This window comes from Danio rerio, chromosome 5 (genome assembly GCF_049306965.1).
Source record: "Danio rerio strain Tuebingen ecotype United States chromosome 5, GRCz12tu, whole genome shotgun sequence".
Lineage (NCBI taxonomy): Eukaryota > Metazoa > Chordata > Actinopteri > Cypriniformes > Danionidae > Danio > Danio rerio.
The window spans coordinates 57,095,610-57,112,824 of record NC_133180.1 but is presented as its reverse complement, the minus strand read 5'-3'; the positions used below and the strand labels follow the sequence as shown (position 1 = coordinate 57,112,824).

The 17,215-nt window shown below is 35.0% G+C and overlaps 1 protein-coding gene across 1 annotated transcript in view; it reads left to right on the top strand.

Moving 5' to 3' along the window:
• The window catches only part of mrps30 (mitochondrial ribosomal protein S30), a 28,481-nt gene extending 13,893 nt beyond the window's left edge, over positions 1–14,588 (top strand). Inside the window, 2 exon segments of the mRNA NM_001089371.1 lie at positions 13,654–13,830; positions 14,265–14,588. Coding sequence (NP_001082840.1) covers positions 13,654–13,830; positions 14,265–14,527 — 440 coding nt within the window. The 3' untranslated portion in view covers positions 14,528–14,588.
• Positions 14,589–17,215: the final 2,627 nt, after the last annotated feature.

Below are 17,215 nucleotides of genomic sequence, written 5' to 3'. Positions count from 1 at the left end.
TAAACCAAAAAATGTATTTTTCATAAAGTAACAGTCAGACTTTTTATAGCATATAACTCACATTCAAGCACAATTCAGGGCGGAGAAAGGTTTATAATCGTGCTGCGCCTTTCCAGGCTCAGTGGAGAAACAACCGTAACCGTACCGAACTGTTCTTAGAAAAGCGACTATTGACATATACAGATGTTACTACTTCAATGTGTTCCTTGTGCCGCCATTCATACCGCGGCGACGGCGGTATTTGACCGCTGAGTGGCACTTTAACCACAGATATTCAGCTTTGCCTTTTCACAATGCTAAACAGACTGTTCTGTAGGCGTAGCTTACTGTATGTGATGTGATGTGTTCAATTAAAATATATAATTTTAATTTAGTTTTTCTGGTAATAGACATGCTCTTACACTATACTATTCTGTAGAAAAGATACATAGTGAGAAGTCAAAAAGCAAATATAAGAATTAAGTTATTAGCCTTCAGTGCCCGATTAAATTGCGTTGGGGTGAAAATAATGTTTTGATTTCTTTGACTATCATGACAATGTTATTATCTCAAATCTTAAACGTGCGCATATAAAAAACAGCAAAATAATATAGATTATCCTACCTCAAGCAGATCACTTAAAGTGTAATAAAAATAATGTTGCCGCAGGACATAAACGAAGTCCCGCAAGTTTATTTTTAATAATTTAGTTTCAGTACTATTATTTTTTTTTCTCAAAACATAAATAGCACCTTCAATAATCTAAACATTAAAGATGGACCGCAAGATGTGTTGAGTGGCTATATGTGGTGAAGAACGATGGCAAAGCTAAGTGTGATTATTGTAATAAACTAATTTTATAAAGTTATAAAGCAGAGAGTCCCGACCAACTGGACTGACTTAGCATATGCGGTTGGCTCATTCTTCACGAATATAGAATTAAAATAATGGCGCGTTAGGTTCATTGTGCATCCTGCAGGTGCAACCAACAAGAGTTGTGCATTTTAGTTTAACTTTTTTGAGCGTTATAAGCAGCTCGGTGTTAGTTTTTAATTAAATATATCGAGCCGAAACTAAGCAGCGCATTCTCTCCGCCTCCTCCTTTATAACCAGCGGGACACGCTACTGAAGCAGGAGAGACACTCCGTCGTTCATAATCTTAGCTGATGTGTCGGAGTCGAAAGAATATATCAAAGAGGAATGTTCTTTTTACAGTGCCGATATGTTTAATCTTTTTTTCCCTGTCATTTCTCTTCAGCAAATTATATTTTTAAAGCTGCTTGATTCTTTTAAAACCGAAAGCAGAGCCCGTCAATTGGTGTTTTTTCATAAGATACTCCTTTATTAATGTTTTACTTTATGAGTGTTTTTAATGTGCTTTTTAATAGTTTTATTTTATTCAAAGCAGCGCCTAAAAGCGAATTTATCCTCAAATCGTGGCATGAGAGCGATGTCATGTCGCATATATTGCCTTTTTTCTGATCTTTTTGCATAAAGGTTTTAATCAAAAGACAGGTAATTTAATTACTTTCGATGTGCTAAAATATTTGTTAAATAAATGTTATTAAAAAAAGGCATATGCAATGTGCTCTGACAGGTAAAATCAGATTCTTTCTCTCTTTCAAGTTAAAAGCAAATTTGAATGCCAAAGGATTTTAGATGCATATACAAGACTATATGTAGTATATTAACATCAACAAATTAATAAAATAAGTAGCAAATGAGAAATAAATGACAGACAAGTTGATAAAAACAGACATTATCTCTAAAAGTTATCAGAATTGCAAGATTAAAACAGCTGAATATAGGCCTAAAATAAATCTAGAAAGCTTGCGCACTGATATTTATTCTTTTTTTTTTTCGAATAACGAACAATTTCCACCGCGGGGAGATACCGACAGCTTGATTTGCAGTATTTTCTAACATGTTAGAAGAGGGCAGCGGACATGGCTGCCTTTGGGGAAGCGACTGTGCCCTCAGCAGCTGATTGAGACGGAGCTGCATATCTTAACTAAGTGCACTAAATACTCCGAGACAGGCACGTGCACACATAGGGCTCAACCTGTGCAGTGCACATGCCCTTTTTAGTCTTGGATAGAAAGTGCCCTTCCAAAATGATCAAAAGTGCCCCCGCGACGCAGCACACCCTCGGTCCCGCCCAGGCCCGGCGCTACGGGGGGGCAAAGGGTGGCATTGCCCCCTCAGAAAGAGTTTGTGCCCCCCCAGTTTTCATAAGGGATTGTTCACTCAAACTGAAAATTCTTTCTGTCATTAATTATTAACACTCCCGTCGTTCCAACCTTCAGAACACACATTTAAATATTTTAAAATATATGACATAGCAATTGAATTATGAAAATGGTGAGATTAAAGCTAGTTCTATAGTCCAGAGATCCGGTCCCCTTGTCAGGTCAGGTGCGCCCGTAAATAGCCTTTAAAACGCGCACACGGCAATGGAGGCGCACTCAACTCACAAGGGAGAAAAGTGGGTGACATGATACGAGCAGCTTAATTCATTACATGTTTTGGTTAACTAATTATTTAAACACAACTCTCTTGAGCTCTACAAGGAAAAAACACATAAGAAATTTGCTGTTAAATTAATTTTAGCAGAGACGCAACTGCCAGTCATATAGCTATTAGTTATTCGGGAAGATGTAGCCTAATAAAAATGTTTTAATAAAAATAAATAGTTTGCTGCACAGTCCCACAGTGGGCTACACTATAAATAATATTTTAATTTATTTATTAGTATTATTATTAATATTATTACAATTAAGCTAAAATTGACAAAACGCAGAACCATTTGAAAATTGCTTTCATTTTGCTAAAAAGCGCACTTTTACAGTTGTGTAGAGAAACATCCCATTATGCAGCAGCAGTCAAGCTATAACACATAATTAATGCCTTTTGGGTTTAAAGATGATCGGCCTGCGAAGACAAGTTTGCAGTGTTATAAATGGAATAGGTATAGTGCTTAAGTGGATTTACCACGGATCAACCGAGAAACCTCGTGCGCTGCAGGTAGGCAGAATAATAATCTTTTAAAAATATGTAATTTAGGCTATACTGCTATTTGCTCATGCAAAATTAAACAACAAAAATATATTGTAGATCTATTTTAAGAGCTAAAATACAACATATCAAGTAGTTTTGACTTGTAACTCATGACCCTAAAATGAAAATAACCTGAAAACAAGCTATTAAAAAAGGCTCAATAAATAAAATAATTAATAAATAAAATGACGGGTAGGCCTAGTAACCTAATGGTTTATGATGGTTTACAATATCACTAAAAAAACACACTTATGATAGCCTAAGATAAATCTTTGTTTTTACATTTAAAATGATAAAAAAAAATTATATAGCATATTGAGTTGCGTGTTATCCGTGCCAAAATTTAACCAATTTTCATCTATATATTTAATATTTTAAAAATCAACTCCTTTTTGCCCAGAGAAAGAGGCGCGCGGCACTAGCGGACATGGGGTGCTTTCCCAAAAAAAAAAGACGTACAGTAACTTGCGGCTGAACTCTGCACAGTTTGGGGAAAAAAAGGATATAGTGATGCATGTTTCCCAAAACCCCTAGTTTCTCTGTCGCAGATCCATCATTTGAATCACGTTATAAGTAAAACGCACATAAGCACATAAGCACACAATCATCACAAGGGCAATTAAATAAAGACAACCTAAACATATTTTTAATTGTTTATTTATGTAATGTGAGTTTTTATAACTTTGTTCTTTAAATTATTTCAATATAACTTAGGCTATTCTATCGTGATGACACCATAAAAGGCCTTCAATGCATTTATATAGGTAATAGGGATACAATGAAAAGCCGATTTCACTATTGACCCTGTTTTTATTCCTTGACGGCTTCCCAACGCCGCAATTCTGTTGCGCGAAAAAAAGCTGCTGCAAATAAGCAAATTTATGACAATTCACATTTAATAGTTTCATGAAAGGAGTAGCTGGTGTGCTTCATCTGCGTGATTCTGATTTGACATTCTTCCGCTAAACTTGCTCTGTGTTGAGGTGTGAATGGGCTGTGCTCTTTGCTATTGAGGCTAACACATCAAGGTGTAAATGAGCTATAGTTCTCTTTGCAACTTTCAATTTTGAGGTGGGGGAAGTGGGAAGAGGCAATTCAAATGTACCATCTCTAAAAATAAAAAGGCCGCTTACGCGGCATTTGTGTTTAAAGATTATTACCTTATTTTTATTTTATTATTATTAATTTATTAATTCATTCTTCATTCATTTTCTTTTCGGTTTAGTCCCTTTATTAGTCTGTGATCGCCACAGCGGAATGAACCGTCAACTTATCCAGCATATGTTTTACGCAGTGGATGGCAGGAGGGCCAGCTGGGGCTTCGGGACGGAGTGAAAGGAAAGGCGGAATTTGCCCCGAGTCTGGGAAAGATGGCTTGCCTTAATTACACTAGTTTTCCTATCGCACACATGTGCCAAACACATAAACAAATAAATAAAAAAGGGAAAGAAAACATCTAGCCTTGAGGTATTTTTGCTTATAATCGCCCTTATGTTTCCGTTTTAAATGTAAGGCTGTTGCATAAAATAATACAATTTTAATTTATAATTTACTTTGCTGCGTCCCCCTTGATGTTTCAATAACGCATAATAATCTACACACCATATTAAAGACACAGCAGACATAAAGGTTGTGTGTGAGAGCCCAAGCAAAAAAGGATCAGAAATTGATCACGCACGCACAGGAAAAAAGGCAATTATGCAACACATGACATGCATCGCTCTCAATTGACGGGCTCTGCTTTCTGTTTTAACATAATCAAGCAGCTTAAAAATAATTTGATGAAGAGAAATGACAGGAAAAAAAGTAATAAAAAAATAAAAAGATTAAACGTATCGGGACTGTTAAAAGAACATTCCTCTTTAATATATTCTTTCGATAAATCAGCTAAGATTATGAATGACGGAGTAGGCTATCTCTCCTGCTTGCTTCAGCAGCGTGTGTCCAGCTGGTTATGAACGAGGAGGTGGAGAGAATGCGCTGTTTAGTTTCGGCTTGATAAAAAAACTAACACCGAACTGCTTAAAACGCTCAAAAAGTTAAACTAAAATGCACAACCCTTGTTGGTTTCACTCGCAAGTTGTGTTATTTATATTTGTGGCTGTGAAGTTTATTAATATATATATATATATATATATATATATATATATATATATATATATATATATATATATATATATATATATATTGAGATACTGAGCCATTACAAGTAAAAAAACAACAACAAAAAACTAAAATTATACTTTAAAGAAGAACAGACGTTTTGAGAAAAAAAACTGAACAGAACTGGAACTAAATTATTAAAACTAAACTTGCAGGACTTCGTTTATGTCCTGCGGCAACTTTATTTTTATAACACTTTTTTTTTGCCCCGAGTCTGGGAAAGATGGCTTGCCGTCATTACACCGATCGCACACGAGTTACATGCGTCAAACACATAAATAAATAAATAAATAAGGGAAAGAAAACATCTAACCTTATAGGCTGAGGTCTTTTTGCTCATAATCGCCCTTATGTTTCCGTTTTAAAGGCTGTTGCATAATACAATTTTAATTTATAAGTGACTTTGTTGCGTCCCCTTGATGTTTCAATAACGCATAATAATCTATACACCATATTAAAGACAACAGAAAGACATAAATCTTTACAAATTACCTGTCCCCTTTTGTAGACTCAAAACAAGTGTCAAATCTTGAAAAAATTGCCTGAGCCATATTAAAATATAATTTAAAGAATTACATTATCGGATAAAACCGCATTAAATAAATAAACCAATATAAAACAAGCAAAAGCAAGCTATAACAGTTTAGGTAGGTCTATGTAGCCTTCATAAATGAAACTGTTAAAGTCAAATTAAACTTTTATTTTACAAGATATATTTTTTTTAAAGATTTTAGATATTTTCTAAAAACAATAAACACCAGAGAAGGTTTAAATAATTATATAGTGGGTACGATGATAATAATTAAATCAAAACAGAGCATTCAAACAGAGCATTTTTTGGCGTGAGTGAAAGCAGAATGCGACCTTTTGATGAATTAGCTCTAACCTTTGACAGTTTTTTTTTCTTTCCGCGGTTATGCGCGCATTATATTTCAAATGCATATGCAAGGTGACTGAAATTGAAATTAAAATACAAAACATACTGGGCCATTAAGTAAAAAACAAAACAACAGTTATACTTTAAAGAGAACTTTAAAGAGAACATTGTTGTTTTGAAACAAAAAAAATAACTGAAAACTATTAAAAATAAACCTGCGAGATATGTCCTGCGGCAAAATTATTTTATGAAGCAGTATTCAACTTAAGCTCTTTAGACCATGCGCCTGACCGTTTCTTAAGCAGGTCGCACACCAGAAGCGCCGCTCGGCGATACACACAGGATACACACATCAGGATACACACACCGGCGCCGCAAGTCGGCGGCTGTCGGCGGCGCCTGGCGACGGCTCAGGACGCAGTTCATTTTTCAGCCGCGCCACAGAGCGCCATCTGATTAGTTTCATGTTAAATATCATTCGAATGTGCGCTTCTGGTGTGCGACCTGCTTTAGTGTTTCACCACATGTCCTTAAATACATAAGGCCTATTTTTATTATTTTTCATTATTCGTTTATTATTATGTACAATAATTGTGACATAAAATTAAATAGTAAAATATAATCAACAACGAAAATGTAAATAAAAAGGTAAATTAAAACATAAATGAAAAGGTCTTGTGTTAGTCCTACCAAAATAGCAAACACTGAAAATCTCTTTACATTTAGGCTAAAAGACTGCTTTAATTTTTTAATTTAGGCATACTTAGAATATTTGTACTGAATGTTTGTGCTTTCATATTAGTTGTCTTTAACTTCTTCAATTCTATTTTTCAAAAAGAATCCTCTTTGCACTTAAAAAGTTTAGAATAACAATAAATCGTGTTAACAAATTTTAAATGATTAATAAAGGAATTATAATGCTTTGACTTATTGTTTAATCTCATTTACAAGCACAATAGCATATTTAAGGCTGCTGTGTGGGCTATTTCTGTCGGTTCGCATCCCGTCCCTTTGCGCCCCCTGGCGGCTCATTCACAAACTGCGGTCATACACTAAAAACAAAGCGGCTCCTATTTTAAACGGCGGCGGTATATGGCGCGGCGGTAATAGTCACTTTGAACTCTCACCTACTGTATTACATTATAGAACTATAAACAAAGGCCCACTGTGACACTTTCATTAATCCCTCTGCTTTACTAACAGTATGTTATCTGCAATATGTTATTCCATTTAGAAATATATTACATTTATGGCACTACAGTCTCAGCTTGTGCAAGTTGTGCTGGTAGTAAAAATTTTTTTGAAGGTATTAAAAAAGGTTATAAAACGTATTAAATTTAACTCAAGAAGTTCTGTATATACCCTGTATTTGCCTCACAGACACGAGAGACATACCTGCATAAATGCTAAAATGTGCAGTTTTAAAATCCCCAAGAAATCAAAACTAATCATATGATTTTGCTCACATTAGTTCACTTTGCCAGTTTTGTGGTGAACGAGAGAATGTAAATAACACTGACAAATTTTGTTTTAGAAACCACCTAAAGTTACAAATAATGGGACATCGAGATGAACTATTTAATCCTTAATTTAATCTTTATGATGTTGTCAGTCATGCAACTGCAGTGTGTACACACCATCACAAAAGGGCTTGCATTCACTAAGATTAAACTAATATTGCAGCTTATGAAAATACAGTTTCTGCTGTTAAGATGACGTATACAAATAAGATACATGCCAATATCTACCTACATGCTCTGTTTGGCCTACTCCTGGATAAGCTTGTTATTATTTTGGCACTATATTTTGTCCAGGGCAGTTTCATTATTGCACTTTTCATTGCAGATTCTTAAACTTAGCAGTCTAAAGGGCACTTCCTTGCCGATTTAAGTTATTTATTGTGTAATTCACACAATAGAGTGAGTGCTGCTCAGGATAAGCAGAAGACGGAAACATTTTTTTCCTTTTTTACACAATTTAAGTGTTTATTGAAGTTGTATTCATTTGTCTGGTAATATTGATAATTATAAAAAGTAATATTGATGACAACTCAAGTGTCGTGGTGGCGTAGTGGGTAGCATGATTGCCTCACAGCAAGAAGGTCACTGGTTCAAGTTCCAGCTGGGTCTGTTGGCATTTCTGTGTGGAGTTTGCATGTTCTTCCTGTGTTCACATGGGTTTCCTCCGGGTGCTTCGGTTTCCCCCCACAGTCCAAAGACATGCACTATAGGTGAATTGAATTTGCTGAATTGGCCGTAGTGTATATGTGTGAATATAAGAGTTTATGGGTGTTTCTTAGTGTTTCTTAGTGCAGCTGGAAGAGCATCCGCTGCGTAAAACATATGCTGGATAGGTTGGCGGTTTATTCCGCTGTGCCGACCCCTGATTAATAACTAAGCCGAAAAGAAAATGAATGAATTGATGAAAGCTTACAAACTATGCCTTTCATTTAATTTGTTATGTGAATTTTTAAAAAGCAATGCACATAAAATATCATAAAAGTTTGGTACTACACTCAAATAGCTCAATTTTTAATTTTAGAGATATCAACTATAGCTAGAAAGAGACCTAACTTAAGATCCATCATCCAATAACTGAATTTATTTTTTCTCCATTTTTGGGTTAACTATCCTAATAAATCTATGCTCCAAAGTATTCAACAATTTAAGTTGAAATGTCATATTGCACTTTTTTTTTAAATGGCACAATGGCTTAAAATGTGAACAAGTATGTACAGCATATATAAACGTAAATTACTGTGGTTATTAGATGCTGGAAAACTATAAAAATGCACCTTGAAAGTGCTTGAAAAGTTCTGGAATTTGAAGTTGGAAAAGGTCTAGGAACCCTTAACTTTTCTAAAACCCCTTTACCGATTTTTCTGAGTAAAATGCATAATTTACTACACCGATTCAGCCATTGGTAGAAAAAACAAACCACATCCATCTTTTGTTTATTTAAAATTCATTTTCTCTAGGAATTGCCACAATATGAAAAAATAACGATTGCAGCTTCCGGTTCATGGGGACTTTAAATGGGCCAACTCATTTTAAAAACAAATGTTGTTTGGTTTAGTAACACTTATGAAAAAATGCAATGCAGAATTCTCTGTCTAAGCTCATTAGCCAACTGATTAATTCCCACCATCTGTATTAAAACAAAATTCATCACTCAAACAAGTAGTACTTAGGAATACACAGTCCCTCTGATTAAGAAAAAATTGATCTCTAGCCCACCCTGAAATGGAACATTGGTATAAAGTGATTCTGCATCCATATTAACTAGGACAACAACATCATGTCATTTAACATTAATTAATTTAATGATGACAATTCTGTGTCTATGATAAAATTAGGTAAAAAACTAACTAAAGGTTGTGAGTGAAATTAACAAAGGCCAAAATGTTTTCTGTAAGTGACCCAATAGCTGCCACCATAGGTCGCCCAAAGGGGATATTTTTACACATTCCCCCACTCTTCTCACATTAAGGATTTATTAAAGAGCCTGGTTTTTAAAACTAAACTGATTTAAATTCTTTAGTATTAGATGACCTGGCATAATTCCCATTAAAAAATTGGCTAAGCCAAAAAAATTTTTTAATTTTTGATTAGTGGTGCCGTGAGTGAGATGGAGAAAGTTCAAAACAAGGTCCGCTTGTATGCTTCAGCCCCAAAACACAAACTGGTCTGTTGAATAAAATAATGATATAAACAAAATTACAGTGAAATATTCACAGTTTCAGAGTAGCCTATTTTAGGCTAAATAATTTTTTCTGTTAATGGCAAACCATATTGCGTACGTCAGTTTTACTTTTTTTAATTTAATCAACTACTTTTGCCACAATGCGCCTGGCTTTACAAACTATTCGCAGGACTTAAAGTATTCATCTCAGAAGAATGAACTCAGTCGGAAGGATGAGAGAACAATAACTCATTGTGAGAATAATCTTAGGGAGCGATGCAGATTGCATCTGCAGAGCCAGGGTGTGACACTGTTTCAATTTACTATAATCTTCTATGTGAAGCTGCTTTGACACAATCTACATTGTAAAAGCGTTGTACAAATAAAGGTGAATTGAATTGACACAGCATGCAGCCTTCTGGTATCTGCAAACACTTTCAAAATTGAGCAGCACAAAGGGAAGAAATCAGTGCGTTGAGGATCTGTCCAATGTATTATTGAGCATTTTCTAATTTAAAATTGCAGGTACACCTACTTTGTATGTGAAGAGCAGGTAATAACCCTCTACGCTAATGTTTCAAATGCGATCTTATCTAACAGACACAGTGCAACATGGTTAAGAAACAGCAATGAACTCCTTGTTGCAGGTCTAAATAAACAGATTTAATGCAAAACTAAATCCATTTCTCCACTTATTATTTAAACTAACAGGAACAAATAGTCTTGGAGAAAGTTTTGCAAACACAGTTTGAGTTGTGAATGAATGAAGAATGATTGATAGGCGCAGTGGATAGATGCGCTGCAGTGAGCATGAATTTAAGCACTTCATATTCATCTGTGCTTCACGTTAAACTATAGAATTACTTCAGAATATTTGGGAAATAGGAGGCCTGCATGACAACTTTCTAGTGCATGATTAATAGGCTACCTTCATGGCTTAGTTGGCTTATATCGGATTTGGATTGGTACCAGCTGGCCGATACCTGATCCAGCAAAAATATGCAGTATCGAACCGATATCCAATCTAAGTATTGGGATCGGTGCATCCCTACTTGTGATTGATATTTACAATGTGAAGCTTTTGGGATTTTTACTTGAGACACGTCATCTCCAAGAGTATAAATGAAGGATTTTGATCAATTTATTTTAGAAGTAATTAATGTTTAGTGTTTAATGTTTATAATTTCTTTAATGTTTAGTTTGGTGTGTTTGGGTATAATGCACGAATTTTGAGTTTGTTATCAATTCCTAACATTGTCAGTTCTTCTCACGTGACGAATGGCCATTTTACAGTTGTATGTGTCTGCCAAGACTTTTGACAAGAACCTCAACCACGTCTCATTAACTGCATGGACAGTTCTTTACAGTCAGCTCTAGGGTTAGGCGATGTCGACTAATTTGGCATTGTACTGTAGGAGTCCATCTATTAGCTTAATGACGAAACTAACAGCATGGTCGAAGGTTTAATGCATGTAAGCCTTTTCTAGTGCTTATGAAAAGGATTTTATTATTTATTAGAATGAATTTTTATTAGTTTTTTTAGCTCCGAATTCAATCTGACTCCAATTTAAATGATCCTAAAATTTAGATTATACTTCTAATTGTAAGAACGGATCACATTCATCATTTATGATTTAATTTAGAGTTTTGATATTTTCTGAGGTCCGATATTCTAATTGTACGTTCATTAGGGACCAACATCGCTCAGAGTTCCATGCCCCGGGTTTGCGCATCTTCTCACTTAACTCACTTTCACTTCTCATTTTCAACTTCTCACTCTCACTTCTCACTTTCTCAAAACTTAACATTTTATTTGTCAGGTAAAATTGTATTCTGCCAATTACATAATAAATCATCAGGAAGCCAATTCAGAGATGAGACTAACAATATAACATCCATTAATCAAAGATAAATCAAAGAATTATAGATGCACACCTGACCAGAGAAATACATTGCAGCATAAGTCTCAGAGATGCTGCAATGGGGTGTCTTTTTACAAGACCTCCCCCTGTCCTATACCACATGTTACCTTATATACTCAAGTCAAAACAAACAGCCATAAATTCAAGACAATAGAGGTGTCACAGAAACCCTGGCCTGGTGAATTTGAGGACTTAACCATCTCTGAGGAGGGAGAACATCTTATCAAGATCTTATAGAAGTCAAAAACCAAATCATTATATACCAGTGAAATATTACTGTAAAATTAAAACCACTTTACTAATCACACAGAGACATTTAAAATGATACCAAACATGAATATAGTGCTGCAAGATACACCATATTAAAACCTTAAACATTTTATGTGAAATGTGCTCTAATCAGAAGGTAACATAAGGGTCAAGAAGGGGGGCTTGGGGTGAAAGTACAGGATACATTCCTGCATTCTTCCCTGATGTAGTGTGTCTCTGTTTCTCCTGCCTGTGTTTGCATTGTTAACAGTGATTTGAATAGAACAGTGGAACAGTTGGTTTCTTCATCACTTCTCAGATTTGAAAGTGCATTGGAACATTGCATCTTGTCTCATGAAATTCCATAACAGTTCTCAGGGTCTGATATTTTGGATCCTTACAGTACGATGTCGAATGTGAAACATTACAATGGACGATGGCATCATCGTCATAAGCGACGGTGAATTAATTATTTATGAATAATTAATTAATTCATAATGAACTTATTATTTGTAGCCTAATGTTTCAACTACTTGACCTGCATGCTCTTTGTTTTACCCATAACCAAATCATAGTGTGCTGATGCTGTGACACGTCATCTGATAGATTCAAAAGACCAAAGAGTCGTTAGATAGAGACAAGATTATTTAAATATCACATGTAACAACTGTAGTGAGACGCCATCCAGCGGTACATACTTGATAAACTGTCTGACGTTCATTGTTCTCTGGGCTAACTGCTGGAGCTCAGACGCTACAGCACATGACAGAGTGTTTGTGTTTGTTTTTGTGTGTGTGTGTGTGTGTGTGTGTGTGTGTGTGTGTGTGTGTGTGTGTGTGTGTGTGTGTGTGTGTGTGGTCACGTGATGTGCATTTCCAGCGGTATAATGTGGAAGGAGGGCTTATCAGAAATGCTAGGTGAAACGCCAGTGTGGACAAGGATCGTTTTTCTTATAAAATGCAATTTTAAAACTAAGACGTATTAGTGTAATCGGGGCCATGTGTATTTTTCACAAGCGCGATGATGCTGCGATAGGGGCAGGGCGGAGGACCCCAATGCCAGCTCAGCATTGTGTCTGTCAACACAACCCTAATTAGCACTGATACTTCCCATAGCAATAGTTCAATAGATTGCTTAAACTTTGTGAAAAAGATAGCAACATTGCTAAACGCAATACATGTGGCAAGGATATTTTTTGTGCAAGGGAGGAAATAACTCTACTGCGCAACATTTGCTTTAACACAGCATTGATCTAAAGGGATGCTGATTATTAATTTGTCCAGTCACATTGGTATTTTTTAGTATTTGGTTATCCTCAAATTAGGGGTAGGTTTATGTGTACGGTTTAAATGCAAGCCACCTTTTAAATTCAGATCAGATCAAACTAATTGAAATGAATGGGTAGGGTTTGAGAGCATGCCAGCTTTTAAAAACCCTACATTTTCATTTTCAAATCATCATATGTATATAATATATAAACATATGTAAAAACATTGTTAATAATAATTTTTCGTTGACAGGCAAAATTTAGATGGAGGAATATTATAAGTATTAATTATGATTTTCCTCTATCTGAATTTTGCATGCCAACGATTACGCCATGTCCATACAACCTATTAACAAGAATTTGACCACCAGATCAAACTACTTAAAGTAATTGTGGTAGCACACAGCTTCGTGTGAACAATATATTAAGTTTTTGGTTTGGTTTGCTTTACCCCACAGGCACCAAACTGGAAGACCCTTGCTGCTATGGTCACACACAGTTTCACATTGTTCCTGATAGGTTTTGCAGAGATAACATGAACAAGAGAGGCCTCTCTAATCAGGTGGAGGTGTCACTGAGAGCAAATGCAATTGCCAGCCTTTTCGCATGGACTGGGGCTCAGGCTATGTATCAAGGTTAGTCATTTTTAATAATATCAGCATTCTTATAAAACCAATTCTAATTTGAAATTATCTTGTTTTTATCTTTGTTGTTGGACAATGACTTTTAAAGGCACAATATTTAAGAAATTTGTGAAATTTGTGAAAGGCACAATATTTAAGAAATTTGTCTTAAAGTAGAAGTTATGCAATTACATTATCCCATGGACGTATTAAGCCAGAGAAATTCCCATTTTAAATATAGCTAAAATGGCACTATTCTCAGTTTCTGTATGTAGAAACTATGGTAAAATAGCTGGACAAATGCAGAAGTGATAGTTATAAAATGTTTAGCCTGATGTTGTTGTGTCATTTTAAGTAATTGGGGACCTTACCTCATCATTTATTTTGAAAATGTGATAAATTATATATTGTGTCTTTAATTACTAAATGTGTTTTGTTTTGACAAGGCTTTTGGGCTGAAGACGATGTGAGCAGGCCGTTTGTGTCTCAGGCTGTCATCACAGATGGACAGTTCTTCTCATTTTTCTGCTATCAGCTCAATACTCTTGCTTTGAGTCCAAGGGCTGATGGCCAAAATGGCAGGATAAACTTATGCTGGGGCACAGAAAGCATGGGTTTATATGAGAGGGTCACTGACGGGGATGTGCTGGGCTGGAATGAAGCCCTCTTACGGCTGCTGCTGCAGTTTTTATTGAACAAACCACAGTGATTCTGAAGCTTTTAATTGTGATTTGATTGATTTGACTCTTAATAAACAATATATACAGCTACATGTTGTCTACAATTTTAAAGGTCACTCCCTCACTTTCCTTGGGCTTATTTCATGATTTATCAGTGGTTGCCAAAGTGGAACAAACTGCCAATTACTCTGGCACAGGGCTTTACATTAACACTCACCAAATGCGGGTAGATTTCAGCAGTGGCGGGTAAGACAGACACTCCCACTAGCCACTTTGGCTGGTTAAAAATAATTTTCCCAGATAATAATTCTTAAAAGCAGGGTTCAACAATAAGGATGTTCCAATGTGCATGCACGACTGACAAAAATAATTGCGTTCGCAACTTTGCTCGAGCAAAGCAGGTGAATTCCGAATGAGAGGATAATCACTCGCCCTAACGGCAGAGGTGATGTGCGCGATTGTTTAGAACGGTTGCGCACTCCCGTTTCCTTTCGTGAAGCATATGTGTCTAGAAACACAACTGATGTGATCGGTTCTCTTTCAAATAGACTACACAAAAAGTTATGAACATGCACCCAAAGTCTTGCTGCTTTCAAGAGTTCCAGAGTTGGCTTATAGTAAGAAGTGCCAGTTGCTTTCGCTTTACCCATTCTTTGAACAGATTATTTAAGGATCAAACATTTCCTCTGTGTGTGATCATCCTTTTATTATCACACGGTATGTTTTTACCTGCTTTCTTATGTGTTAATTTGGTTTAATTATCATTTTTTTACAATAACATCGCTTTAATGGGAGATTAATTCCCCATTTGTGTGTAGTTAACTGGTGATCTGGGACCTTTAGCCAGGACAGATTTCTGTGCATACGTTTGGTAAATAAAAAGTATAGTATACAGCTATATTTTGCTTGTTTTGACACATTTAAAATTTGTAGCTAAGAAATTATTAAATTTTTATGTTGGGTGTGGTCAGAGATATAAATTTGGTAAATCCTTCATTTTGAGCTCTGAAAATTATGTGAAATAAAAACTAACTGTAATGCTATGAATCCATAATCCATTTTTTCATGATTATTCAGCAAGCTCATTCACGACACAAAAAGTGAAATGAATCAGGAGGCATGTGGAGATAATGCAAAATCTAAATCAAGTAATTTTATCATGTCAAAGTCATATTTATGTATATAATATTATAGTATATTTTCCCAACAAAATTGTGGCTAGTGAAAAAGACGAGTGGCTAGTAATGTTGGAAAACTACCAGCCACAGTGGCTGGTGATCAAAAACGTTAATGTCAAGCCCTGCTCTGGCATATATATTTTTTGAGCTGCAGATGCCTGTCCAGCAGCAACCACTGAAGGTACAGTAACTCGTGAACCGCCAGTGCTGGGAAACGCGTATTCACTCTCAATTACACTGACACACACACACACAATTATACACTATGGACAGTTTAGTTTATCCAGTTCAGCTATACCGCATATCTTTGAACTGTGGAGTATACCGGAGCACACGGATGAAACCAAAGAGAACACTGGGAGAACATGACAAACTCACAAAGAAATGTCTCATGGTCTAAACTCAAACCAGCTACCTTCTTACTGTGAGGCAACACTAAACACTGTAAAACCATACCGCCAATTATAAATGTTGATGTTTAAATAGTTTTTTTTTTATTTATAGGATTTACTGTAGATGCAAAAAAAATAGATCAGTACAATGTTGTTGTTGTTTTTTTTTTTTTTACATTTCCATTCAAACATAACTCTGGTATATTGATATACTGATAATAAACATCCAGGCAAAGGTATTTTCTGTATCTTTTTACTTTTAATCAAAGTACTCAGATAAAAAAAAAAGTATTTTGGTGAGAATACATTTACCTTATATCATGTTATGACTATGGAAGTCTTAAGAGGCCATGCATTCAAATATTTTTTCTTGAGAAAACTAGTGATCTCAACATAGTTTTATCATGAGCACAAATTTTTTGTCTTTCATGTATTATTATTTATAATTATCAATATTATTAATTATTTGGCCCAATGTATGACCACCAAATTCTACCTAATTCGGCCTTTAAAACAATCTTCCACATGTAACTTAATGATTGTATGAAGAAAGAACAACATGAGTGTTTTGCTAGAGCAGCAGAGTCTGCACAATTCGCGTAACACGTATTAAGAGAGTTCGGAGCAGCCAATTATGCTAATAATTAATGTATCATCAATCAAATTCATGACTATTAATGTATATGATTATAATTAATAATTATTTACTAATTATCCCTTAACTGTACTCATTTTAGAGTATAAGTGCAAAAATTGTTGCATGAATTGGATTATAAAGAATTTTTTTTGTTTATTTTTTTATTTGATTGTCCTTTCTGCAAGTTATTTTCAGTTACTTTTAAGAAGTGAAAGCTGCAAATAATGTGATATGCGTAACATAGTAGAATAAGCTGAAACTGAACTTTTTTTATGTCGAGATAGAGAAAACAAGACAAAAAATATTTTAATGTATCTTAGGACTTCCATATATTTTTATTGAGTAAAATGTAATGCAAATAACTTGGCATCTTTACATTATTAAAAAAAAAACAAATTATATAATGCATTACATAAAAATAATTAATAACTAAATAAAATAAATGAAAAGGACAAGGGCTTTTCCTGCAATTTATACTTTTCTACCAAAGAAGATTAATTGCACTTTTGT